At 38.0% G+C, this 27603-nt stretch overlaps 3 protein-coding genes across 3 annotated transcripts in view; 2 read left to right on the top strand and 1 right to left on the bottom strand.

Moving 5' to 3' along the window:
* brd4 (bromodomain containing 4) overlaps positions 1-7728 on the bottom strand; it is a 31285-nt gene extending 23557 nt beyond the window's left edge. The window contains exon 1 of the mRNA XM_061089399.1: positions 7649-7728. The gene's annotated coding sequence lies outside the window, so the exon portion shown is untranslated. The remainder of the gene's footprint in view (positions 1-7648) is intronic.
* A 1602-nt stretch (positions 7729-9330) lies between these two features.
* LOC133023264 (protein PET100 homolog, mitochondrial) lies at positions 9331-10725 on the top strand. Its single transcript, XM_061090250.1, has 4 exons — positions 9331-9426; positions 9597-9683; positions 9796-9828; positions 10394-10725. The coding sequence occupies exons 1-4, from the start codon at positions 9400-9402 to the stop codon at positions 10481-10483; spliced, it is 237 nt and encodes a 78-aa protein (XP_060946233.1). The 5' UTR covers positions 9331-9399; the 3' UTR covers positions 10484-10725.
* Positions 10726-15647: 4922 nt separating this feature from the next.
* Positions 15648-26761, top strand: stxbp2 (syntaxin binding protein 2). Its single transcript, XM_061089389.1, has 19 exons — positions 15648-15705; positions 19013-19062; positions 19149-19230; positions 19542-19618; positions 19701-19776; positions 19971-20074; positions 20520-20668; positions 20754-20838; positions 21590-21720; positions 21813-21920; positions 22228-22285; positions 22404-22469; positions 22614-22694; positions 24352-24493; positions 24638-24744; positions 24825-24923; positions 25010-25095; positions 25823-25983; positions 26074-26761. The coding sequence occupies exons 1-19, from the start codon at positions 15669-15671 to the stop codon at positions 26151-26153; spliced, it is 1779 nt and encodes a 592-aa protein (XP_060945372.1). The 5' UTR covers positions 15648-15668; the 3' UTR covers positions 26154-26761.
* The last annotated feature ends 842 nt before the right edge of the window (positions 26762-27603 follow it).

Here is a 27603-nt window from a genome sequence, read left to right as displayed (position 1 = left end):
AGAACTGTATTGATCAAATAAACTGGATTATTTCCTACGTCATTAAGTAATACTCTGCTGTCTAGACAAATATAATTTTGCATATTACTCTTGACGTGTTTAGTTGACCTAGCGTTTTTTCACCAAACTAAAAATCTGGTTTTTAGTTTGCCAGGTAAACAAACACGTTAAATGTTTAAGGATAATTACAAAAATACATCAGTGCTGGTGCATGTGTGAAAAGGCCAAAGAAACAGGGATCTCTCTGTAGGGTTATGGTACGATCGGGAAACATTGCCAGCAGGAAGAAATCTCAACTCAAGATACTGCCTCATGTCTCGAGACACACAGAGACCCCTTTTACTCTGAAACAGATATCCAAACTAGACGACAACACTGCGTCTTAACTAGGGATGGGGAGAAAAATCGATTCAGTTACAAATCGCGATTCTTGTGAATGACGATTTTAAATCGTCATGCTGCCTCCCAAATCGATTTTTTAAACATATTTATTGGTTTATACCGGGGGGGATATATGGGGGGAGCAACATCACCCCAGAGCATGTTGACCAGCTCTTGTTTTTGCACAAGAATCTAAACATACCAAAGAACTAGCTTTGCATCGCCTACATGCAAACAACAATAGCCTACTTTTTGTTTATTTCAAAGTTTATATTTTAAGTAAACTTTTATTCATTCTATTTAATTTACCTTTTATTTATTGTTTAAAAGTAGCCTAAGTGGCATACATTTCTTAATCTGTCAGTTTGTGTGCAGTTGACAGGGGCTATACAATAATAGGGAACATTTTTATTTATTTTCTCTATTGGCTGCCCGGCAGTCATTAAGTTAATGTTAATATTTGAAATGAAAACTTGTAAAGCTCTAAGTGAATTGGACTGTCTTGTATTTGAAGGTATGATTCAACATTTTTCCATGGTCCAGTACTTAAAAAAAAAAAATAACTAAAAGAAATCCCAGGAAATCGTAATATCGAATCGCAATACTTACAGAATCGCAAAACATATCGTATCGCCACCTAAGTATCGTGATAGTATCGTATCGGGAGGTCCCTGCCGATTCCCGTCCCTAGTCTTAACCCTGCTAAAGTAACACAAGAATTAAAACCTTCAGTTCGCTACTCATTTGGAGGGAATGTGTGACAACTCTGGGCCAAGTGAGTGGATATTTAAACCATAGTTGTTCCCTGACCAGGTGACTGGTGATAGACGATGCACATGTCTGATTCCCAAATGAAATGAGCTGCAGCTACTCTGCGCTGAAAGCCAGACACTGACAGCGTCCTCAGACCCACTTCCCTGTCCACGTGCCATATGCACTATTCCCTGAGACAATACAGCAGCTGCCAGAGTGACAAAGCTCTGACCCACAGCAATTCAGAGTAGGCCAAGACGATGGCCCTGTCACTGGAAGGGTGGGGGGGGGGATGGTTTTCAGACACAGAGAAGGAAGGAGGTAGGGAGGAGAGTGTGAAGAAGATGAAAAGCGAAGGAGAGAGTTGCTGCATTTCGACTGGGGGTTGGGTCAGAGGAAGAGACACCGGTACACACAGAGATGAGACTGCGTGAAAGTCTGAGGGCGCTTCCATTAATCATCAGAGCGCTGGAGCAGCCAGAATCTACAGGGACCCAGGAGAGGAGAAAATAGAGAACAGGCAATTTGCCAACTTGACATGGTGTAGCATGCACTTCTATATATTCAGTTTTGTGTGGGGGGGGGCGGTTGGACAACAAAAAGGGTGGCGAAAGAACTACTTAGTTGAAATAACAACCAAAGCCCCTTTTGATTGATTAGTGTTACCTGGATTCAACAAAGAATGCTTCTGTAGTTAGACAATCTTGCCTCTTAACTAGAAAGAACTGGTGTTAAAATATTACATCATGATTATAGTGACCGAAACTATCAGGAATTATTGTGGTACTTTTAAAATGTGCTATAAATGTTCAAAAATTACTGATACATAAACTATAGTAGTTAGTTTCAGCAAGTTTTATATTGACATAATATATATAGACAATCAAAATGATCATAGCATTTTCATTATTTATTGAAGGGTGACAACTTTTTACATTAAGTGCAGATGTGGAATCCAGAAGTCACAGTCAGGACAACATATCAGTGTCAGTGGATGTTAGCATCCGTTAGCAATGGCCAGATATCACTAGCAGTTCTCCGGCTGTTACAGCCCACACCTGCCTGCTGCTCCCTCCACCGGGTTTCTACAACACAAAACAAATGCTGCGCTTGCATCTTGGAGACTTGCTGACTTTGGTTGATGCTGCACAGTATCAACCAAATCATCATGTTATTCAAGATTATACGGTACAAATAACCATCAGGAATTTGACCACAGTATACATGGAAACCGGTAACTGGTTCATCCCTACTGGAAACCATAACAAGCATGTGTAGCACTTTGCCTTAAGTACCGCATTATAATGTATAGTTATGGATTGTCTGGCTGCAAGTCTGTCATTTTTACGCAGGGTAACCACTGACAAGCATCTTGGTGACTGTCAAGGAAAACACATGAAGAATATAACACTGGAGAAATGGACAAAAAAAATTCTTTGTTAAAAAATGCAGTGTGTCCGGACTTAAGCATCACTGCCATCGGAAACATGCAGCTTAACTGGATGAGTTGCAAGGAAAATTGCCAGTGGATTAAGTGAATGCTGTTGGGACTTTAGGTGAACAACAAGCAGCTTTCATTAGACTGCATTCTGACAGAGACAACGACTTGCAGGCTAGTTTTGTGGCGAGCTGACTAAAAGCTGAGAAGTTGAAACCTCATTCAGGAGGAGAATTTGTGAAGGAGTACCTTGCTGGAGGGAGACAAACTAAAATAGTGAATTGGGTGTAAACACTAAGCATTTTCCTGCAAGAACAGAAGCCTCATACAACATGTGAATATGCTGAATGTGAACAAGGTTTCAGTACATGAAAAGTAAACAAAATGACCTAAATATCTTGTTTAGCTGTTTAAAGGGGAACCAGCTGATGTGCCTGACATCCAAACTAAATCCAACTTCCCTCTACTCAGGTTATATAACCTGCTGAGCTGTATATCCTGAAGACTTTCACATTCTGAGGAGACACACACTGAAGTTTGAATCTCTCTTTGGAACCGAGAGCAGCTCTTCTTGACACCGACTCTTGAAAAGACTCAAGCCTGAAAAACCAGCTGATTTTTTTTTTATTTGACCTTTATTTAACCAGGAAAGTCCCATTGAGATTAAAAACCTCTTTTTAAAATTTCACATTTTTCATGATATTAGCATTATTCATCACCATCGTCTGAGTTCAGATGAATCACCAAAGAGAAGCTGTCCCAGCCATCGCAGTAGGGAGGTCAGTGTGTGTATGTTTAGTAAGGCCATTAAGGATGTTATAAAGATGTAAATGGTACTTGATAGGAATATGGTTCTCCACCCCTGATGTAGAGGGAGCTTTCTTGAGCCTGAATAATTTATTCTTTTGAATTAGCTTAAACTTGAGACTTGTTTTTGACCTGAAAGACTCGCCCGATACTAGACTAAAAGCCCAGGTTTCTGCGGCTTCTGTGGTTTTTACCATTCATTTCTAAATTGTCTCTCTAGAGTCCACCAACTTATAAGGGCAGTACTGAACTTAACAAGGATGCACGATCCTGGTTTGGTAGAAATTTGCAGATAATCTCAAACTCATTTTGGCCAATTGTCATTTCCGATACCAAGATACACACACGTCTTTTTTGATTGAAAAGAATGACACAGTCTCTCCTAGCAAAAACATGTTAATCTTTTTGTGAAACTACCTGTCACAAAAAAGACAAACATTCGACCATACCCTGACTGTATCCTTTTACAAATATTGACAGTAAATCATTAATCTTTAGTCGTTTTACTAAATGACCATCTCTGTTTTTTTACAATATACATAATGTCTCTTTTCATCTATCAATTAATGTTTGCTGACAACACTACAGGTATCTGGTGTTACATAAGCGAGTGTGTGGAAATGACCCTGGTGCCAGTTGTAGTATTCCGACAAACTCTCTTTCTAGGAACTTGTAGCATGAAGTAGGTGGGAGTTTAACTACAAAATAACAGAAATACAGAAATAGCAGTGCCTTGAATATTTTTACTTTGAATTTCTTAGACAATTACAAGTTGTTTTTTACAAATCAATAAATCATCAATGAATTAACTATTGATTTTGCATTAATCATAAAAAATGACACAAATAAAACCTATGCCCCAATCGTCGCTTTATGAAAAATGACAACAGTTGACATAATAATATTTAAGACACTCACACTATCCCTTTGGATACTTTCAGTAGTTCAAGACATATTTAATGTTTTAAAATTAATAATTTAAAATTGCTTAAATTAGTGTATGATTGAAGCCTTTTGGTATAACTGTGATGCAGGTTTGGTTTCGGTGTGCTCTTCAAACATGGCGTTCTCCCGCAAAATGGAGCCACACATGATCAGCCGCTATCCTGTTTCGCTCTCCTGGGGGATCCTCTTTGTTGGCATCTTAAATGCCACTCATTTCATCCTACTTGAAGCAGAAGATTTCAAGCACTCATCTTTTTTTTCCACTTCGAAGTTTCAGTCTTTGTATCAGGCATCAAGCATGATGGCAGCAACAGAATAATCATCTCACGCTGCACCAGGCAGCCCATCACTGACAGCCTCCAATAGGGTAATAATCAGCAGCATATGCAACCAGTGCCCTCTTCTGCTCAACCAAGCTTTGCATCATATAAAATGCCAAATTCCATCTGGTTGCGACATCTTGTTGAAGTCGATTGAGTGGCGTGGGCTCCTTCTGGATATCTTGTCAGCAATTGCATGCAAGTTGCGAGTGCTGGAAAAGCCCCAGTGCTCCTTCCCACAGCCACAGCATCCAGGAGCTGTGCTGAGACCCCCTCATGCACAGCCAATGGACTGGTGCTCACTGTAAACTTCAGGGGCCGTTGTTGATGAAGCTCCAGACCTGTAACTGCATGATTTCATGGATTGCACTGCCATGACTTGATTAGCTGATTGGATAATAACATGACTAAGCAGGTTGAGGTGTATAGCTGTAATATGTTTTTTTTTTCAAAGCTACTCAATGCTCATTCATAGACGCACAGGGTAATTACAACTATTGTGAATATTGACAGGGAATGGCTTTTGCTTATTGGATGTTGTAGTAGGTCACTCCTTCCAATTGAAGCCTATTGCTTTTAAAATGTTAACAACACCAACTCCTTTGTGTATGAACAACCACGAATACAACTGTCAAAGTGTGACAACATTGCTATATGGTGTGAGAAAGTGTTTGCCCGAGGTTTCTGAGTTGTGTCTTATGAGTACTGTTTCAACATATCACGATTTATGTCATCATTATATCACATTTATAAATTAATGTTATTTAAAAATAATATTTGATATTAGTGGTTTTGAGAGGATAAATGGCGCAGGAAATTAGAGGAGGTCTTGATTTGATTTGTTAGACAGTCCTCTCAAGTCCTGTCTTCGAGTTTGAAAACTGCATCACTCTAGCATTCTGGTCTGTCCTCTCCTTTTATCTTTGGTCGAGCATGCAGGAGTGTATTGCGTCATGAGGACTGTGTGCACAGTTTGTACGCTATTTACTACCATTTGTAACTGTGATTTCCAGGTAAAACATATTAAGAGTGGGAACCAGTGATGGACATTTGACTGGAGGATTTGAATTACATTAAATGTGAACTTAAATATTGATATAGATACTATCTAAAAAGGCCTTACTATAAAATAATAAAAAATGTAACATCCCAATATGCCACTGTATGACAATGATGCTCTGCTTTTTTGTGGATATAGAGAAGGCAATTTCCATGCACCACAAACCTTTTCGCAGTAGTAGCCGTGCGATGGTTGTAGCGAGTCTCATCTTGACAGTGATTCCAGTGATAAATGAAGCACATAAACCCGTACACATTGTAATAGATTTTGATGGCTCGCTCATTTGTTACAAGACCACACTCCTTTTCTTTCAGAGGTCACTCACAACTAGGCCAAGGATGATGTTACCATGGCAACTAAAGCAGAGAGAACAGAACCCAAAAAAAGGGAATTTCAAAAATAAGAAAGAGAAGCAACGGGGGGGAAGAAAATATTTCTTTTAGCACAGGAAAAATATAATGACCAGAATCACAGCGAGACAAAATCCACATCCAAAGCTTTCCATTAGAGCCAGCTGCCAAACAAACAGCTGACTGCTCAGTGAAGTCCAGACAGCTACTTTGTCATATTGATTACTCTACTAAAAATAGTTTTGATTAACAAGTTGCTATTCGCTTTGCGTGAACATTTTGTACTCGCCTCAGAGTCACAACAATGCGAGTGTGATAACGCAGATAAAGTAGCTCACGTGCACATTTTCACATCTGGCATATAGTTTTTTGACATTCCTTGTATGTTGTGTGTAGTTGATATGTTTCCAACTGGAAGAAACAAAGATTAGAACATGTTGTTGTTTGAGATATGCAGTCGTAGTTCAGTCTGTTCTACGAAGTTATGGAACATCTCCGGTTTAACTAGGAACATTCATTGTAAGTAATAACATTAAAGTACATTGGTATCCAGTTACTGTAAAACCTGGAGCTTTAAAATGTGTCAGTCTCTGTGTCCTTTTAATAAAGCTTATTCAAACAGGCATGTGACTGCAGTCCTGCTAGTCTGTCTCTGGATAAAGCTCCATGTTGTTACACATGAGGCTTCAGAGCTGTTATAGACGGAGCCAAACGTTATTATGAAACACAACAAACATGTCAGACAGCAACTTGTCAGCAGGGACCTGGAGCTGAGTAACGGGCCTATGCATGAGTAATCTGTTTGAACACATCAGTCGGCTGAATGCCACTGCTTTGTGTCTGTAACACCCAGCCACGTTAGTCCCACTCACACGACCCAAGCACATCTGTCTGCCACAGGGTTCATCAACCAGATGTGGTGGACAACACAACGATAAACTGCAAAGTAATGACTGCTGGCGAGCGACCATCGCCGAGGAGCCAAGATCCTGACGATAGGCCACAGGGCATAGATTATTGCCTGGGTGTCGTAATGGACGTCCGTGCACACAGGGGAAGCAAACGCGTACAAAGAAACGCGTGTTTTGGTTTCAGAGGTCGTGGAAGCGAGCTTTACAACATGGACATTAGATGTATATCCTTGTTATCTGCTCCACTGGCTGCTTTCTCAGAGAATAGCCCCAGTCTGTGTGCGCCATCATCGCCGTGACGGCTTCACCGTCTCCCACAACACAAGACAGTCGACGAGCGAACTAGCACTAGATGCCCAGCTCGGTGGTCGTAGCAGCATTTATGGGACCACTTCCAGCGTAGTGGTGGCCAGCGGTGGGTGAGACAGACGAGGGATGTCAGACGGACACACAATGGAGGTGCGGTTATTGTGTCTTTGGACAGACAACTGCCAAGTAGCTTTAAGCTAGCAAGCTAGCTAGCCAGAACAGGCCGCCGTGCAAGTGAGCGGTCTCAGTGGGCGCCGGACACCCGTGTTATCCGAGCCCTTGACGCCACTGCGACCGTGTTTCTCGCCGGCTACTCGCTCGGTCCGGGGCAACAACATGGCGGGCACAAAACTGTTGGAAACAACGGCGTTTACCTGGGTTTATCAGGTTGCCAGGGCGCGCGGGATCTTTCTCTCCGAGGATCCTGAACACCTCTCGTTGTCGGTGACGTCACGCGTAGGTCTTTCGTCGGGGACGTGCAGAGCGCGTCACTGCGGCTCCGGAGGCAGCTCGGGAGAAGTGAGCGGATCGGAACCCGCTCTGGAAAGGATTTATGCTTCATGCTTCCCCCCCACACGTGTTTAGCTTCATAACTAATAGAACCATCGCTGATCAACATGTGTAGAAATGTCAAAGACTTCTGCAGGTTTGTTATCGATTGTATTCTTAAAGCCTTTATTTGGGAAAATGTGGTATTTGGTTTCATCAAAATTGTATTTACTTTTGTATTTGTATACTTCCTCCTGTATACTCATCTTCAAGTGCTAACAAAGTAAGTTTAATTTTATAATTGATCTATACAGAAGATATACTAGATTCAAGATTCAAAAGATTCAAGATTTTTTATTGTCAAATGAACAGAGATAACATGAAGTAGTCACTGTCAATGAAATGCTTGGGTCACACACTCTCTTTAAGCAAAGCTCAGTAATTTCAACCCAAAAAAAATAAAATAAAAATAGTAATAGTATAAAATAGAATAAAAAAGAATAAAATAGAATAACAATGAAATAGAGTATCAAAAATGTTAAATAGAAAATAAAATATATACATCTAAATATATATCTTTACAGATGAATGTTCAGTTTGTGCAGTAGTGCAAATATTCAAATGGGCTTATTATGGTGCTGGTGCAAATATGCAAATATTCCAGGGTGCTGGTTTGGTGGAGTTATTGCAGTTCAGAGGAGTTTAAAAGTCTTATGGCCTGGGGGATGAAACTGTCTCAGCGGTACCGACTTCATATACCCCCTAAAGTACACACTCAGTAGAAGTAAACAAATTTAAAAATCCAAAACAGCAAACTCCAGTTCTAATGTAGTCAAATCAGTGTACTATTAATATATCCTTACAGAAACAAAGAAATAAAGCTAGGCCATATGTCCCAAAAGTGGTGCTTGTTTCCTGCTACTAGACGTGTGGTCTGTCCTCTTTCCAGGTTTTCATGGTGGAGAGGAGGTTCTGTGGCTCAGGTCCTGTCTCTTGGTGACAGCTGGGCAATAAAACAATATCCATAGTTATCACACTGACTCTCATCAATTGCAATATAACCATTTTTCAATATATATATAGATATATTGCTATCAATTAATGATCGATCAAATTTTTAGAACGTTTTCTTTATTTATCAAGTGTTTGTAAATCTCTGACAAAAAAAGCACGACCCCCACTCAGGAAAAATAACCCGTCTTTTTATTGTGATAATTATCCCTAGTGAATGATAGGAATTATTTTTATCTTGATATATTTTTGGCCCTAATTAAAAATATATGTGTTGCTACACTGCTTCACATCTATAGCATTTATCTATAGCAGTGGTGTGCTGCGCCCCCTAGTGGACACTCTGCTCCAGCTTCGATCCAAAAGTAAGCCTCAGATCGTAAAATATGCAAACTGCAGTTTATTAACAGATAAACATCGTAGGAACAAAGTCTTACGTGTCTGACCATTTTTACGTCTGCTACAAATATTTATTTTTCACCGCTCTGGCGCATGCGTCGTGGCTCTCAAGTGATTGGACGGGGGGTAGCAACCCGGAAGTAGTGTGTGCGTGTGTGAAGGTCTTCGGCAATGGTCGGTGTTTAGATAACACTTCCTCGTTGTGGGTCTGAAGCTGGTGCTGACAATGGGCGTTAAAATAGAGATTTTCAGAGTAAGTTGCAAATATTTTAAGAGCTAAGTCTGTGGGCTTTGATGTCGTAATGGTTTATATCAGCCTTGCTTCGGTGTTTTGATCCAGCTAGTCCGAATCGAGAGGCGATCTGTGGCCATGATGTAACTGTGCTCTAATGTAGCTCACTGCTTTGTTTTTGTTTTGAACAGATGATGTTGTATCTGTCCTTTCCTGTGTCCATTTTCTGGATCTCGAATCAAGCAGACTACTTTGAGGAATATGTCGTAAAGAGAAAGGTCAGTGATACTGCTTGTTCTTCCTCTTACACACACCAGTCATCACTCCTGGTTCGTGTAGTAACAGATTTCTCTTTGTCTTTTCTCTTATGGCATCTTGTGTGGTTTTCAGAGGGAGCTCTTCCCCCCTAATGAGGCACTGCATGTAAGTATAATACACAGAGATCATGTATTTATTGCGTCCCCACAGCCTGTTAAAGTAAACGCAAGACCTACCTTTTTTAGTCTGGCTTCCGTATTTCATATCATGTATATCCATTTAAATGAAGGTTAAATTATTTTTTAGATCATATACCCTGTTATAAACTTTATTTTAGTTGGTTTAAATTAAAAAGGTCAATGCACTCTTTTATTTTATTGTATAAAAAAGTAGAAAATATTGTATTTGTAGTTATTTGTACTTTGTTCAATTTTCTTTTTTTCTTTAGTTATTTAGATTTTTTTGTGAACGACAGTTCAAGTTTTTACGTGTGTTGTGTGCATGTGTTTTTCTGCTTCAAGCTTCGGGTCAAAGACACAATAGAGTGTATATTTTTATTGTTCATCCCTGACACCATATACCATTGTTGTATTGAGAATAATTTGACTCTCTCCATGTTACTTTGATTTCTCAAAATATCCATTACGTTCAGTGTTTGCATTGGAGTCTGTTTAAAGTGGATTTACTGATGCATTAATGTAATCATCATTGTGCTATATTTGTTTTCCAGAGGAAAGAGTTGGAAGACTTCAAAGAGCGAATGCGTGTACGAAAGGAGAAGAACCTCAATAAACATATTTCTGAGGAATCTCAGAACTGAGGATTATGTGTTGAAGAAATGCACGAGCTCAGCACTCGTGCAGGATTATTCGGGACTGTTTTTTGGAGCAGAAGAAACTGATTGGACTGGAGTAAGACCACATCTCATTGGAAGTCTGAGAAGTTTGCAGGATGATTTCCAGGGAGTAATTACACCCATGAAGCCTAATATTTCATGCTTAAGTGAATTATTTGTGTTTGGCTGCTGATTTTGTTATATAATAAATAATTATTTGAATTATATATCTAGTTGGATTTTGTATAATTACAATAATTTATTTTTGTGAGGTACAGTGCCTATAAAATGTATTTAGGGCCCGAGCACTGACAGGCACTGACAGACAGTGAGGCCCTATTGAAATTGTAAGGATTTATTATTCAGGCAAATGAATTGGCTTTTTGAGGGCTTTAACATGCTCAAATTCTTACCAAAATTTGCAAAAAGTTCGAAAGTGGTTACAATTTATGTTTTTACATTAAAGCCACAAAAACCCCAGCGTCGGTAAGTGCTGGTTTAGTCGAGGAGATTTGAATTTATTCGCACTTCCGTCAACAGCTTGAGAGGTCACGGGAAGCGGCTCGTGTGGAAGTGGAAGAAAGGCGCCATCACAACACAGACGATATGGACCCTTATTACATTATCTGCTTTGCAAAGGTCTTGTGAAAGAGGGAAATATTATTTAAGATTATTCTTTTCTGCTCCTTTTTTAATTCAAGATTTTTTGTTTGCATTTAAATTTGTTTTGTTGGGTTTATGAATAAAATAAACAATTTCAACTTGATAAATCTGGTAATGAGCATTTAACAGGATCAGCTTTGTATTTGATAATTTTTTCTATCACAAATATATATTTTAAATAGATTTAATGAAATATATAAATGTTATGTTAATTTTATTTTTTGTTTCTCAGTTTGGACTTCTCTTAAAAAAAACTATGAAGGAGTGTCACAACTATTTTGTCAAATAAAGTAAGTTATAATTATAAAATCAAAATTAAGTGAAAACAGTCAGAATCCTCCAGACCAGCAGGTGGCGCTGGAGAAAGAGGCGAATCTTGTTTGACTTCCGTCCCCCAGAGAAAGTAGCCGTCGCTGGCCTGTGACGCAACACTCGCGGCAGGTTCAATTCTAACAAGTGGCTACAACAAGAGAGCAAACCACCTCGTTGATAAGTTTAAAACAATTTATAAATGCTGAAAAAGAAATTGGGCGGTAGCGAGAAGAAGAGGAAACACTCCCAGTCTTCACTGGAAGGGATAATTCAGCCAAGGAGAGGCTAATATTCGCCATTAACCTATAATGTGTAACAGCAATGTACATTCTGCTCCACCACCCATACAAATACACTTTCTACACATATATTCATATTATTTAATTTAATATTCCCCCCGCTTCAAACTGTTGGTAAACTGCTGCTTCTTTTTGCTTTGCTATGTTATATGTTATATGGTATGTTATTTTTATTTTGTAAAGCCCTTGCCTGCCAGGTCAAAAGATCAGAGGTCCCACTTACTACGTACTTACTACATATATATTCATATTTTTTTGTTTTAATTTAATATTCCCCACTCCACCCGGTAAACATCTGCTTCGTTTAAATATTTTTCTGCTTCATTTTAATATTTTAATATGTTATATGGTATGTCAATTCTTTTTTAAAATTTTGTAAAGCCCGTCTACTGTGTAGATGCTGCCTGCCATGTCCCAAGAATTTCACTGCTCCAATGAAGTTGTCATTGGTGCATGTGACAATAAACTTTGATTTGATTTGATTTGATTTGAGCTGTGTAAAAAAAACTCCCAGCTGCTGGACCGTGACGTGACATCATCACGGCTTATATGTCTGTTGCATGTCACTGTGCAGACAGGAGCTGTGTGTGTGTGTAGTGTGAGTCCATCCGTGTGGTTGTATGAGTAACTATCAAGAAGAACAACATGGTGTCCCCTGGCGTTTTCATGTCTCTTGAGTTGTCAGTAGAGAGAACACACAGATCCTCAGTCACGTCTCTTTACATTATATATCTCAGTGTTTATACGACTTCTACAACTTCATTTATTTAGTCCAATAAAACCTACCTTGTTGATCCAAAGTTCTTTACAACACAATTATAACAGTGAATGTTTAAACAAGACACACATATCAATCATTTTCATATCCCCACCACCACCACCACTCATTACTGTAATGACAATTTAGGCACAAAGAAGGTCTAATGAGTAAAGATGGGTTTTCAGATTACGTTTGAACATTTCTATTAAAGAGGAGAATCACGTGATGTCCTGACGGTCAAAATGTATGTCCGCGAACATCGTGTTTTAATGGCGTGTAATCAAACTTTGACGTCACGTCACGGTCACTCCGTGTGACGAAAAATCGATCTTTGAGGTAGTTTGTATCTCCATCTTGTTGTGATGACTCTCATCTCAATTTGAAGTTGATCTGATGTAAGCCCTGGTACAAGTACCTCAAAGGAAAAATGTGGAATTTCAATTTCAAATTGGACCTATAGACTTTTTTGTTTGTCTAGTCATGATACACATGTGTATTGATTTTTGTGAAGATCGGTCAATGTGAACATGTTCCCTTACATGTTGGTAATAATCATTTATAATATATAATCATAATAATAATAATCCTTACAATTTCAATAGGGCTTCACTGTCCGTTAGTGCCTGTAAGTGCTGGGGCCCCAAAAAATTAAATTAAACTAAATTAATCCTGCGCAGTCCACTTCTGCGCATAATTCATTTCATTTCATTTAATTTTAAATAAAAGGGTTATGATGAAGGACGCAGGAATAATGAAGCTGCAATGATTTCAATTCCCTGGCTACACACATCACAATGATTGTGTGTTGACAGGAAAATAAATGCAACAGTTGCGAGGCAGTTTACTTTAAGAGGTAAGACTTGTTCTCACATGCTTGAGAATCCCAGTTGATAAATCATTTTGAATTGGACTTGAGCTTCAATCAGACCAGAAAATATGTTGTTGATCTCCTGAGTATGAAGATACAGTCTCTGAGAGGACAGTCTGATATTGAGTCTTGGATGTGTCCTGACAATAATCAGGCATAACAATATGTCAAACTTCTCAGCCATCCTCATTAACAGATGACATGGCTTTCCCAAGGCTCATCGAATGAAAGTGGGCAGTCAATTGTTTCACAGTCTTTGGCTGGAGACACTGCCAATACAGAGAGCCTGTACTTCTTTCTTGCAGCTGTTTCTTTTTCGCAGCTGCCTCTCATTTTAAAAGTCACATTCAAAATATGGTATGATAATATTTTTATGATTTGATGGGCTGATAAATACCAATCCTCCTGTGAAATGCTGCTCAAAGCCAAATGATGATGTTTTATTTACTTGCGGTTGCATTTTTTAAATGGGCCATACTAGGCACAGGCCCATGAGTCCAAGGGGCCAGAGCTTCTGCATGGAACAACACACAGATGTACAAACTACACAAACAAGCAAAAACAGATGCAAAACTATTACAAAGAAACACAGCACAAGTACAACTCGACACAAAGTGAAAACATGGAGATGCAAAACAACAAACAAGGGACTACAGGGAGATGCAAATCAACAAGAGACAGAGAATGACTAAATTCAGACACACAATGCAATTAGATGCAAAGTGAGCAATGACATGTTTATATATACACGATACATATTTATATGTTTAATGTTTATGAATGCATTTAATTTAATGCTCTATCTATCTATCTATCTATCTATCTATCTATCTATCTATCTATCTATCTATCTATCTATCTATCTATCTATCTATCTATCTATCTATCTATCTATCTATCTATCTATCTATCTATCTATCTATCTATCTATCTATCTATCTATCTATCTATCTATCTATCTATCTATCTATCTATCTATCTATCTATCTATCGATTTATCGATCTATCTATCTATATAAAAGCCCAGGGCAGGCTATTATTTAAGAATAAAATGGTTTTGAATTAATATGATGCTGTTACTTTTTTTTACAGCAACTGAGTGCAGATATTATTTGCACTACTGCACAAATTGATCATTCATCTGTAAAGATATATATTTAGATGTATATATTTTATTTTCTATTTTAGATTTTTGACATTCTATTTCAATGTTATTCTATTTTATTCTTTTTTATGCTATTTTATACTATTTCTATTTTTATTTTATTTTTTTGGGTTGACATTACTGAGCATTGCTTAAAGAGAGTGTGTGACCCAAGCATTTCATTGACAGTGACTACTTCATGTTATCTCTGTTCATTTGACAATAAAAAAAATCTTGATTCTATCTATCTATCTATCTATCTATCTATCTATCTATCTATCTATCTATCTATCTATCTATCTATCTATCTATCTATCTATCTATCTATCTATCTATCTATCTATCTATCTATCTATCTATCTATCTATCTATCTATCTATCTATCTATATAAAAGCCCAAGGCAGGCTATTATTTCAGAATAAAATGATTTTGAATTAATATGCTGCTGTTATTTTTTTCACAGCAACTGAGTGCAGATTAATGATCAAGATGGCGCCGTGGACGGCTGCCTCGTGATTTGGTGCGCGATGTTTTGTCTTGTTTTGTTAGTTAATTCTGTTTTCTGCCTTAAAACCGGGAGCTCTTTCACCAGAGAGATGCTCATGTATCTCTCTATGATGAACATCAGGGACACAACTCCGGATAATTTATTTCCAACTTTTATTGCCTACTGTATTACATTGCATATTGCAATTTGACACCGTTCACTGTTTTGCTTTTTGCATTGTGCATCGTGCATTTCACCTTTCACTTCACTTTTTATATCTTTTATATATTTTTATATAGATATATTTGTCTAAATAAATGCTACCTTGTATAAATATTAGAAAAAGTGAGTAAATAAGAAGTAAATAGTGAGTAAATATATACTGTTTTTTTTTCTTATTATTATTATTGTTTTTCTTATGTGTGGTGTATTTATTGTGTTTTTATGTTTCTATGTTCATTGTATGCACCAATAACCAGAGCAAATTCCAGGTAGATGTAAACCTACTTGGCAATAAATACTTTCTGATTCAGATGAGATGTGCTCTCTCCGACGTTAGGGGGCAGTGTTTCTCTGTGAATACCTGTGTGCGCTGACAGGCGCTGACAAGGAAGTGAGGACCTGCAGGCTGTTAAGATGGCAGCGGGCGGACTGAAGGCGGTAGTTGGGGAAAGTAAGTGACTTATTGCTTCTAATGTTAATATTTTCAAGACTCTGTTAGAATAAAGTCACACGAGAAAAAGTACCGTGACGTGTCATCGTAGCAGTTTCGTAAACGGAAGTTAAACTAACCAGTGAAACCCTTGTTTGGGGACGTGGGTCCACCAGACGTTTCTTCCTGTCTCGGGTCCCAATTAAAAGGCGAAGTAAATACTGGAATTGGGGGGGTTAAACGTGGCGTTGTTGCGTCACAAGTGTCGCTAGCATCGCCTTCGTGGGGAGAGAGGAGTCGTGTGGTTGTGACATTCAGGATTAGGGTCAGGAGGAACCAGGGAAAGAGTCGCGCTGGGGATGTTGTCACAGTCCCAACTTTGATGCTATGCTAACGCTAGCGAGCTAACCGAGGAGGAAGTTGAGCTGCTGCGCCTGTGATGGAGCAGGAACATTTATGACGTCATCTAAACGTCAGCATGACTGATACTTCGGAGTCAACTTCAATTCAAACGTGTATTGTAAAAATATCAAAACAATGCTAGTTCAGTATTGGACATAAAGATAGATAGATAGAAAGATAGATAGATAGATAGAAAGATAGATAGATAGATAGATAGATGGATAGATGGATAGATAGATAGATAGATAGATAGATAGATAGATAGATAGATAGATAGATAGATAGATAGATAGATAGATTACTTTATTCATCCCCGAAGGGAAATTAAGTGGTCATAGCAGCCGGTATATTTGAATACAATAAAATACAATACAATAGAATAAAATAAAAAATATTGAGGTAGAAAGAATAAAAAACAGAAACACAAGATAAATAGGTAGATAAGGTGCAGTGGCAAGATGATGGTAATAGTACTGATGATATGATGGTAATGTTATTGTTAGACAGTATATACAAATAGTACAGTATATATTATATAATATAACATAATATATATTTATATATGATAGTAATTATACCAATATAATAGCAGTATATAGTAATAATGGCAGCAACAGTATATATAATAATAATAGTAATAGTAATATAATAATAATTATAACATGTACACATGTATAAATATGTGTATATAGACTTATGTATACAAAGAATATACAGAGAGTATGATATAATATATGATATATAGTAGAGGTATAGATATAAGTATTTGACTATACAATAGATAATATAATATACTATGAGTGTAAGAATATGTAGACAGTGTGCAAACCATTGTGTAAAACAACTCTCCATAAAGGCAAAACAAATACAGGTTTCGGGTTATGTACAATTGAATAATTTACATTAGGCTGTTGTGTATTCATAATGTCAATACAACCGTTTCATTGTGTTAAGGGTTGGGAGATGTCTGCTGTTAGTTGTTGTGTGTGATAGAGTGTAGTGTGAACACACCCAGACTGAGAGTTGTTGAAATCTGCATGTACTGGTAATACAAGTAACCGTGACCAACAACATCTTGCTGTTCTCGCAGCTCTATAATCTAATTCAATCTGTGAGTTTGGGATTACACACCTTCGTATCTTTCAACTCTTTGTGGATTAGAGAACACGTGTATTTGTTGGGTTGGATGGAGAGAATCTGGAAAAGGTGTTAGAGTTGTGTTGTCGAGCTGTATGTAACGTTGCTGTCCAAGCAACTTGAGTCAAAGCATGGGCGTGTGTGTGTGTGCTCTCCTTTGTCATTGTGATGATAATGTCTGATGAAATCTGTCAGCAGTAGGAATCAATTCTAAGCATTGGTACAATAAAGTCAATTGAGGTTTAGTTCAGTATTTGTTAACAATCCATTCACATATCAGGGCAATTCCTAAGTAATCCTTTTGTCCTGTTGTCTGGATTGAGACGGGATACACTATCATTGTCGACAGTTCAATGAATGCATGTTAGTACTAGTTCTGCCTTCCTATTTTTATCATCTTGACCCAGAAACAAATATATAGTGTTCATCTTCCAACTCTAAACATAGTCTTTGTTAATGATTTCAATGGTAATTAAGAGAAGGTGAAGGGCATTAATGTTTTTTCTTCATTATAAACTTCTGAGTTAAACTTATTCCTGTAAACAGATAAATGACATGTCAATTAGCGAGAAAAACTAATGTGCGACTAAAGCAACTGGTCATATGTATAAGGAAGTGACTGCTGTGTTTATAGGTCAAACAAGGAAGTTGAGGGAAGACGTGTCACATCAGAGTACTTCTTCATTTCCATGTTTATTTGTATGCACTCCTTCCTTCTGTGCACTATAAGCCACTGACTTTCAAGTGTTACTGGATTCAGGGTGTAGTTCAGAGTTTCCCTGAGGAGAATATTTAGCTGAGGGGGAAAGATGTTGGCCTGATCAATAGTCTCACTAAATATAATGGGTTTTGCATGTGTGAAATAGGGCCTCTGCTATTCCCCCCTAAAAGATTGATTTCAGGATGTTTTGGGGTAGGGATGGGGGAAAAAATCGATTAAGTTACAAATCGCGATTCTTGTGAATGACGATTTTAAATCGCCATGCTGCCTCCCAAATCGATTTTTTAAAAATTAAAAAAAAAAACATATTTATTGGTTTATACCGGGGGGGGGGGGGGATATATGGGGGGAGCAACATCACCCCAGAGCATGTTGACCAGCTCTTGTTTTTGCACAAGAATCTAAACATACCCAAGCACTAGCTTTGTATCGCCTACATGCAAACAACAATAGCCTACTTTTTGTTAGTTCAAAGTTTATATTTTAAGTAAACTTTTATTCATTCTATTTAATTTACCTTTTATTTATTGTTTAAAAGTAGCTTAAGTGGCATACATTTCTTAATCTGTCAGTTTGTGTGCAGTTGACAGGGGCTATACAATAATAGGGAACATTTTTATTTATTTTCTCTATTGGCTGCCCGGCAGTCATTAAGTTAATGTTAATATTTGAAATAAAACTTGTAAAGCTCTAAGTGAATTGGACTGTTTTGTATTTGAAGGTATGATTCAACATTTTTCCATGGTCCAGTATTTAAAAAAAAAAAAATAACCAAAAGAAATCCCAGGAAATCGTAATATTGAATCGCAATACTTACAGAATCGCAATACATATCGTATCGCCACCTAAGTATCGTGATAGTATCGTATCGGGAGGTCCCTGCCGATTCCCGTCCCTATTTTGGGGTAAAGTGATCCACCTGTACTCACCGCAGCTTTTCAGTTTGTCTCATCAGATTGTTGGGGAACAGCCATGCATCAAAACAGTTCCAGATTCCTGATCTAGAGATATTTAGAGATAATTCCTTATCTTACTGTTATCACATGAACCTTTTTGTCTCTCCTACAGAAATCCTTAATGGGGTCATTAAGAGTGTGCGGAAGGATGGAGAATGGAAGGTAAAAGTTGCCCAATGATAAAAAAAAACTATAAACAAAAACAGATTTTAGAAGTTATAATCCTTGTGTACATTGTGTTTCTTCAGGTTCTCATTGTGGACCACATGAGCATGCGTATTCTGTCATCTTGCTGCAAGATGTCTGATATTTTGGCCGAGGGGGTGACCAGTAAGTTATATATTTGTTGCATCCTATGGATCACTATGGAACTCTGTATACAAAAGAGAGGATACTTTTATTTGCATTTTATTTGAATGTGAAATATGTTGTGTTGCTCACAGTAAATGCTCATGCTCTTCCCTACATTACATCTCGATAGAAGTAAACTTTCCTATGCCCACAGCATAAATTCTCACTGCTTGATTTGATGAAAATGAAAGAGATGCAGTCCATACCATTTACAGCATTCACTGTATGTATTATTGATATTGTTAGAATTTTTTAATTGAAGCACAATTCCTGTCTTTTCTGCTTTTCAGTTGTGGAAGACATCAACAAACGTAGGGAGCCCATCTCTAGTTTGGAGGCCATTTATTTAATTTCACCAGTGGAGAAGGTTAGCCTTTGCCTAGAATTCCTTCTATAATGTTACGTTTTCATATTCTTTATCTTTAAAACAAATTCTTTTTTTATTTCAGTCTGTTCGTGCTCTGATTAACGACTTCAAGGATGCAGCATTTACATACAAAGCAGTGCACATCTTCTTCACTGACAGTAAGATCCTCTCTCTCTCTCTCTCTCTCTCTCTCTCTCTCTCTCTCTCTCTCTCTCTCTCTCTCTCTCTCTCTCTCTCTCTCTCTCTCTCTCTCTCTTTAATATAGAAAATATTGATATATGGTTTTGTTTATCAGTAAATTAAATTGTTCTTTGCAGAACATTGATAGTTTTTTAAATATATTCTCCCACAGCTTGTCCAGATGGTCTCTTTGCTGAGATTGGGAAATCCAGAGTTTCCAAGGTGGTCAAGACTTTGAAAGAGATCAATGTTGCTTTTCTGCCGTATGAGTCTCAGGTGAGGATTTATCTCTTTAAGCTGCACTTTTCTTAATCACTTTCATTGTAAGTGTGTTTCGGTTTCCAACGTTCAGTTGAGAAAAACAATCTCTTCACTCTGGCTAGTAGTTGCTCTACCATGTTCAAAAGCTCCTCACTACTTTTGTCAGTGTGGAGTTTGGTGCTGGCCTTGCAGTTTATAAGAACCTTTTCACATATACGTTAGCCCACTGCTTCTGGAAATGAAGTTGATGAGAGTGTTAAAGGTGAAACACAACAGTAAAGCTGTGGTCTGTAAAACAATCACCTGAAAGATGCTGAGAAGAACTGTATAGTGGGGTCAGAGGTCTCTGTGGACTTTATGAGCATTATGTGAATGTACTGTAAAAATATTGCATGGTGTAGCTTGGTTGTTACAAACATAATATGGAAAAACTAAATGTCAATTCCCCTCATACTTGCAGGTGTTCTCCCTGGATGACCCTTCGTCCTTGTACAATTTCTATAGTACGAAGCCTAATGAGAAAAAAGACAAAATGATGGAAAATCTGGCCGAGCAGATTGCGACCCTGTGTGACACACTTAAGGAGTACCCTGCAATCCGATATCGCAAGTATGGAAACCTTGCATATACTGGAGGTGGTTAACTACTGAATTTATTAGCTGATTCTGTTGTTGTATGTCTTTCTGTTTTTAAGAGGACCAGAGGAGACTGTTAGACTGGCTGAAGAGGTTCACCAGCGCCTCATTGCTCACAAAGCTGACAACCCAAGCATGGGAGAGGTGAGGAACGACAACATCCTTATCTGTTTTATTCTCTTAATAGAATGCTTTCTGTTAAAATGGTGGACTGAATTCTTAAGGCGTTTTCACACTTTGTTGTCTGAACTAGTTCAAATTTCTGTAAGAGAAACATTGCCATGGAATCTAACATGGAGCTACCACTACTAGTACAAAAGCTGCTACAGTTTGTGTGCTCCCTAGAAAACAAAGCAGATTAAAAAGATGTGAAAACACCCATACGCTACTTTTTTATGTTTTCAAAATTTCTCAGAAAATGAAATTACACACTATTTGGGATTCTGCTCTTTACATTCACAGGTTGTGGATATTTCTGGTTTCTGGCTTTAATTTCCGGTGGATTATTTTTTCACGCTTTGCTGGGTCTTTCCTTTTTCTGTCTTTTCTTCTTCCATGTCTTTCTTAGCTGACATGTCCTTGCTCCTGAGATGAGTCTTGACAGGCATGTATTACTGTTCCTTTTTTATGTCCCCACACATCTGAAGTGCATCAATCTGCAGCACTGTCTAAGCATTCTCTTTATTTTCACTGTACTTGAAACTGAACATTTCCTTAAGTGCTGCCTCATACTGCAATCAGACAGTGACGTTGAATTTGGATAGACAAGAGCTTATACAAGTTTCACTGCATAACAAAAAACAGAAAGAAGTTTTTCTCATCCATGATGCATCTTTGAGGCAAATCTGATCTTTCAGTTATACCTGATGATACTTCTTATTTAAAATGTATTTAGGGTGCAGATAAGGCACGATCACAGCTACTGATCGTGGATCGTGGGTTTGATCCCATCTCGCCTATTCTACATGAGCTAACCTTCCAGGCAATGGTCTACGACCTGCTAGATATCAAACAGGATATCTATACGTAAGTGATCATCTTATTACATATCAGATGCTGTTTTTTTTTTTCTCCTTTTCTCTGTATTCTCATTTGTGTTTTTTTTTAACTTCTTGAAGTTATCAGACAACCGGCATTGGGAATGAAAAAGAGAGGGAAGTGTTGTTGGATGAAGATGATGAGCTCTGGGTGCAGCTCAGACATATGCACATCGCAGATGTCACAAAGTAAGTCTGTCGAAAATACATATGTCTGGTTTTATTCTTAATAAGAAAATATTAATTATAGTATTAAAAATACACATTTCCCCATGTGTGTTTTCTCCAAGAATGAAATTGTGTCATGTGGTTAAAATTACTAATAAAAGCAGAAAAAGAGAGTATATATTAAATGTCAATAAATTAAATACTTGATTTAATTAAATAGAAATATAAAGTTCCATTGTAGTGTATTGTAGCCATTTGTCAGATTGCTGTAAGAAAGTTGATTTAAAAATAATTAATTAAATGACTTATCATTTGCCCACTTTTGCAGGAAAGTGACAGAGCTTCTGCGCACCTTCTGTGAGAGCAAGCGAATGTGCACCGATAACGTGAGTGCTCATGTGCAGTACTTATTTTGGTTCAATTATTCCAGATGCTCATAATATAACATGAAAGAACTGTGTTTGTGTGATTGTGCAGTTCTGATTGAATGCTTTTGCATTTCAGGCCAACATGAAGGATCTGTCACAGATGTTAAAGAAAATGCCTCAGTATCAGAAAGAGCTGGGCATGGTGAGTGGCATGAAGCATGATCATTATAAGATACGTTTTCTGTTGTAGGGGAAGGAACCGTCTTAACTGTTCATGATTACAACTAACAAATCCTCCTGATTGAGTTAAACAGTTTATTAAATATATACTCTTTTGTATTCACAGTACTCTACTCACTTGCACCTAGCTGAAGCTTGTATGAAGAAATTCAAGGCCTCTCTTGATAAGCTCTGCGAAGTGGAACAGGTCAGTCACTCTGAAACTAGTCATGTTTTGACTGTGTCATCAACATTTTGACTCTGGTCACGCTGGACACAATCAGTATTGTCATTGTAGCAACAAACAACACTGATAGTTAAAATAACATGTTTGAACTACTTCTAATTCCTAGTCATTTACATTTACATCTGTAATAGTAGGTATAAATAGAACGTGGAAAATGTTGTCTTGATCCCTGAAGAGAAAGGGGGACATACATGAGCACTAGGCCGTTGAACATTATTTTCTCGGGAGTTCTCAGCTCAAACATCATTGGCCAAACAGCTTGTCAGTCTGGAGTGTGTAGATTTTATATCGCAAGGGATCAACCTGAATGCCCCACTGTGTTAATCACTGACAGTAAGTATCTTGGAGAGAGTATCCGACATGGAATTACTCATCCCACTCCCTCTGCTTACTAAGTACCCTTGATGTGATGTCTTTATTTATAGATCCTCTGGAGTATGTTCAAATGGCACTGGCACAGTCTGGTGTTTTTTTTATTAAATCTTTTACGGAGAATCATAATCGTAATATTGACTAAGAAGCTTGGGACCGGACGTCAACAGGCATATATCCACAGACATGTAGAAGAAGCTGTTGTGTCATTACCGAGTGCTAAGGCATTTAACATCTACATGGTAATGTCAAAATCCTTCCATCAACAAGAGCCTTAGGATAAAGCCATGGTTCAATATGGTGCCAGTTCCTAGTGTGTCATATGTATGTGCCAGACATGCTTCTTCTCCTTGAGGGGATGTACTGTATTATGCTGTATTTAGTCTGGCATCAAATGAGTAACAAGCACAGAGGAAGCTGTGCATGGTTGTGGCATTATGAAATGCCATTGTTAATGGGGCTCTTTTCTGGTGAATCACCTGACTGCACTAATGGATTGTCAGCATGTCTGAAAGCTGCCTCTTTAATCTAGTGGACATTTTTTGGCTCTAAGACGAACAGTGTGATCCAAACAACAACAGATCACTCTCAGCTGTCATGCGTTTACGTGTTCTACATTGTTTGGGCAACCCAATACAAATGTATGTGCAGCATTATAAACAAAGGGTTTTTTATTTGTGCTTCTGTAGTCACTGTCCAGATTCAGTCGCACACAAAAGGCTCCGATGCTGATTGGCCCTAACAAGGCTTAGTCCAAAATTGTTTTAAAGCTTAGCAAGACTTTTTAAGGAGGTCACACAGTGCCCAGGATTGCATAAAAGGGAAATCCCCCAAAGCTAGATGTAAGTATAAAAGCCCAGGTTAAGGGCCAAATATTTTCCATTATTTTTGACGCAGTTAAAGGATTACATAATGCAGGAAGTTTACAGTGCAATTAAGTGTAAAGTTTATTTAGGGACAACTTTTAAATATTCAGAGATTATTGGAAAGATCAGTTTTGAGTGTTTGGACTGCCCGTATTAACCTTTTTGAAGTAGTTTAGTGAAAGAGTTCGAGTGATTACTGTACTTTTACAGTTCATGCAAGTAAAAGTCAAATAAAATAGAGTGAGGTCGAGAGGCCAATAGTCCCGTGAGTTGACTGTCAGCTGACTTGAATTTTAAGTGTTCTGTGAGATTCCAGCAGCAATCTCACAATCTCACATCCAGCACAAATGTTAATAGTTAACCATGGTTGTCTTCCACAGGACCTGGCAATTGGATCAAATGCAGAAGGGGAGCCACTGAAAGATGCCATGAAATGCATTGTTCCTGTGCTTCTCAACCAAGAAATTGAAGCTTACGACAAAATCCGCATCATCCTGCTGTACATATTTCACAAGAAAAAAGGTGTGGCCCTTGACACAACTCTTTCAACTATTGTAGAATTTTTAAACCTGCATTTTTTTGTTCAAAGTAGGAAATGTTTGTGTTTGCGGCTGCTTCATTAGACCGAATTGCTCACACCTATTAAGAGTCTGGTTCTCCATGCAGGCATCGGGGAGGAGAACCTGGTAAAGCTCATCCAGCATGCTAACATACAGGCCGACAGCAACATCATCACCAACCTGCAGAACCTGGGCTGTAACATTATAGCTGGGGTAAGTTTCTTGATCGCAATTTGGCTAAAGTCTCAATGTTGTTTGCTCTAAATTTTTACGTGAGATATGTTGCTTGTCAGGGTCGCAATGCTGGGAACACGCTGCCAGAGCGGAAGGATCGCAAAGAGAGCACATACCAGCTCTCTAGATGGACACCCACCCTGAAGGATGTCATGGAGGTACAACAGCTAAAATACGGTGTTGGTGGCCCACCTGCCCCGTTTGGCTTTCAGCTTTTGAGAACATCTGTGTTTCTGTATTGCAGAGTGCCATAGAAGACAAGCTGGACAGAAAGCAATGGCCATTCATCTCTGATCCTGCTCCCATCAATACAACTCAGACTGCAGTCAGGTGGGTGAAATAATATGTGAGCTGTAGATGGTTACGTTTATGAGAGTTCAGGATATATATATATATATATATATATATATATATATATATATATATATATAAAAAATTAAAAAAGGTTGAGATATTTAAAAGGAAGAATATGAGATCTGAGAAAAAAATCTAATGTTCAAATGAAATTTAGCTTTATTCTTTAAAAAAATATAAACGGGACGCAGACAGATTAATGTCAAAGAAAGCTTTTATCCCTGTAACTTAGTTGGAGCTCCATCTCATATTTGACAAAGCAGGCTGGAGATGAAAAGGTGAAATGAAGCCAGTTTTGCTTTAAATAGTCTTTAATCCCTCAGGGAATACCCACCATGATGATGGACCTGGATTCAGTCATAATCTGTATAATGCAGAATGTCTCCTTCCTTTCAGCAAAGTGCAGAATTAAAGCTGAGTGGTCATTAGTATTAACACTAGAATATAGTCTGGCTACAGCACATAGGAAAGGACACACATTTGAAACCGGACATGACAATGTCCGGCTTTAAACAATGTATAGCAACAAGACAATATGCTTAAATAAAGCTCATCTCCAGACTGGAAAAAATAGTTTTATTGCATAACATAGTAGTTGCTGTTATTGGATCTCTGTAAGGTACTAAGACTGGCTGCTCACTACCAGATCTTAGTTTTAGTAATAGTGACTATTTGCTAAATTATTGTTTTATTTCTTTTACAGCAGTGCACGTTTTGGACACTGGCACAAAAATAAGTCTCCAACAGAATATCGCACTGGACCTCGACTTATTGTTTTTGTGATTGGTGGGGCGTCCCACTCCGAGATGCGTTCTGCTTATGAAGTCACTCGCGCCACTGAGGGGAAATGGGAAGTGTTGATCGGTAAGCAATCGCTGTTTGAAAGGCTGTGGTTCTCGTATCTGCCTTCTCCAGAAATTTTTTCAAATGTATTCATCCCTCTCTTCTTAACAGGGTCCTCTCACATCCTGACTCCAACCAGCTTCCTCAATGACCTCAAGAGTCTGGACCAAGTTCCTAATCCCGATTGTTAGAGAGCGACAACACTGAACAGGGAGGAGCACACTGGAACAAGGGTTTAGTCTCTCATTTCAGATTATCGGGTCATCTGACGAGAAATATGAAGAGAAATTTTAGCTGTAGCCATGGAGGGAAACATTTGTGAATCATAATTTTATTTTAGAGCCTTATTTTTATCATTTATTTTGTCATGTGGGATCTGTACACTGCTGTGATTGACACTGTATTAAAAATATTTAATAGAATTGCTAATATTTAGATTATTGTACTATTCTTATTCAAAATCTTATTTTTGTTACTGTGTTATATTTGATTTCCCTAATTTTTTACTCAAAATCTGCATAATTTCCACAAAACTGGATCATCTCACACCAAAAATCTTATTCAAGTTTATGTACATAGGTCAATGTATGTTTGCGTTGTTCATTTAGTGACATTAATTGTGTAAAATCTCTCCCCCTTCCTCTTGGAAATTGAATCTCAGACAAAATGTCTCAACTGCTGTCGTATGATATCTTGCACATTCATAATATGCTTATATATTCCTGGGAGCAAGTGTGGTGGGTGTTTGTTTCTTTGTTGTTAAAAATGAGTTATTAAATAAACACAAGATTGACTTTAATTGATGTTTTGTATGAAGTGTTTCAGAGGACTTTGAATGGGTATAATAAGTTGTGTAAAAAATAATGTATGTCTTCTCACATTTGAAACAACTTAAAGCAGAAATAGCTTTCCTACAAGAAACCCATATTCGCAGTTCAGATAACGTCCGTCTGTTGTCACGATGGTCGGGACAGGGATTTCACTCCTCTTTCCAAGAAAAAGCCCAGGGAGTTTCAATTCTTATCAGTCAAGATATTCCCTTTGTGCAACATGATGTGATCTCTGATAGGTTCGGTCGGTATGTGATTGTCTCAGGTAAACTATGTAACACACTTGTAGTATTTGTAAACATTTATGCTCCTAATGTGGATGACGTAGGTTTTTTTGAACGACTGTTTTCATTGCTCCCAGATCTTAATACATATTCTCTTATGTATCTTGTTGGTTAGACCCGGTTTTGGACCGATCTTCTACTAAACCCAGCACAGCGAGTAGGTCAGCCCGTTCTATTCAAGATTCTAACTATGGTGCTTGTGATATATGGCGTTCTTTGCATCCATACGACAGAGAATACTCTTTTTTTTCACACGTCCATCACACGTACTCAAGGATCGATTATTTCTTTATCGATAACAAACTTATTCCACTGGTTAATTCGTGCGCTTACCAAAGTATTGTCATCTCGGATCACGCACCCATTGTCCTGACCATGTCTCTCCCTGGCCTCCCTCAGAGGAACAGACAGTGGCGATTCAATTCGACTTTGCTGTCGGATGATAACTTCAAATTCATGCAAGAGGAAATAGCCTTTTTTCTGACTACAAATATGTCTCCAGACATTTCTTGTTTAATTGTGTGGGA

Source organism: Limanda limanda, chromosome 17, assembly GCF_963576545.1.
Source record: "Limanda limanda chromosome 17, fLimLim1.1, whole genome shotgun sequence".
NCBI classification, from domain to species: Eukaryota; Metazoa; Chordata; class Actinopteri; order Pleuronectiformes; family Pleuronectidae; genus Limanda; species Limanda limanda.
The sequence above is the reverse complement of the archived record's forward strand: the minus strand, read 5'-3'. Positions and strand labels throughout refer to the sequence as shown.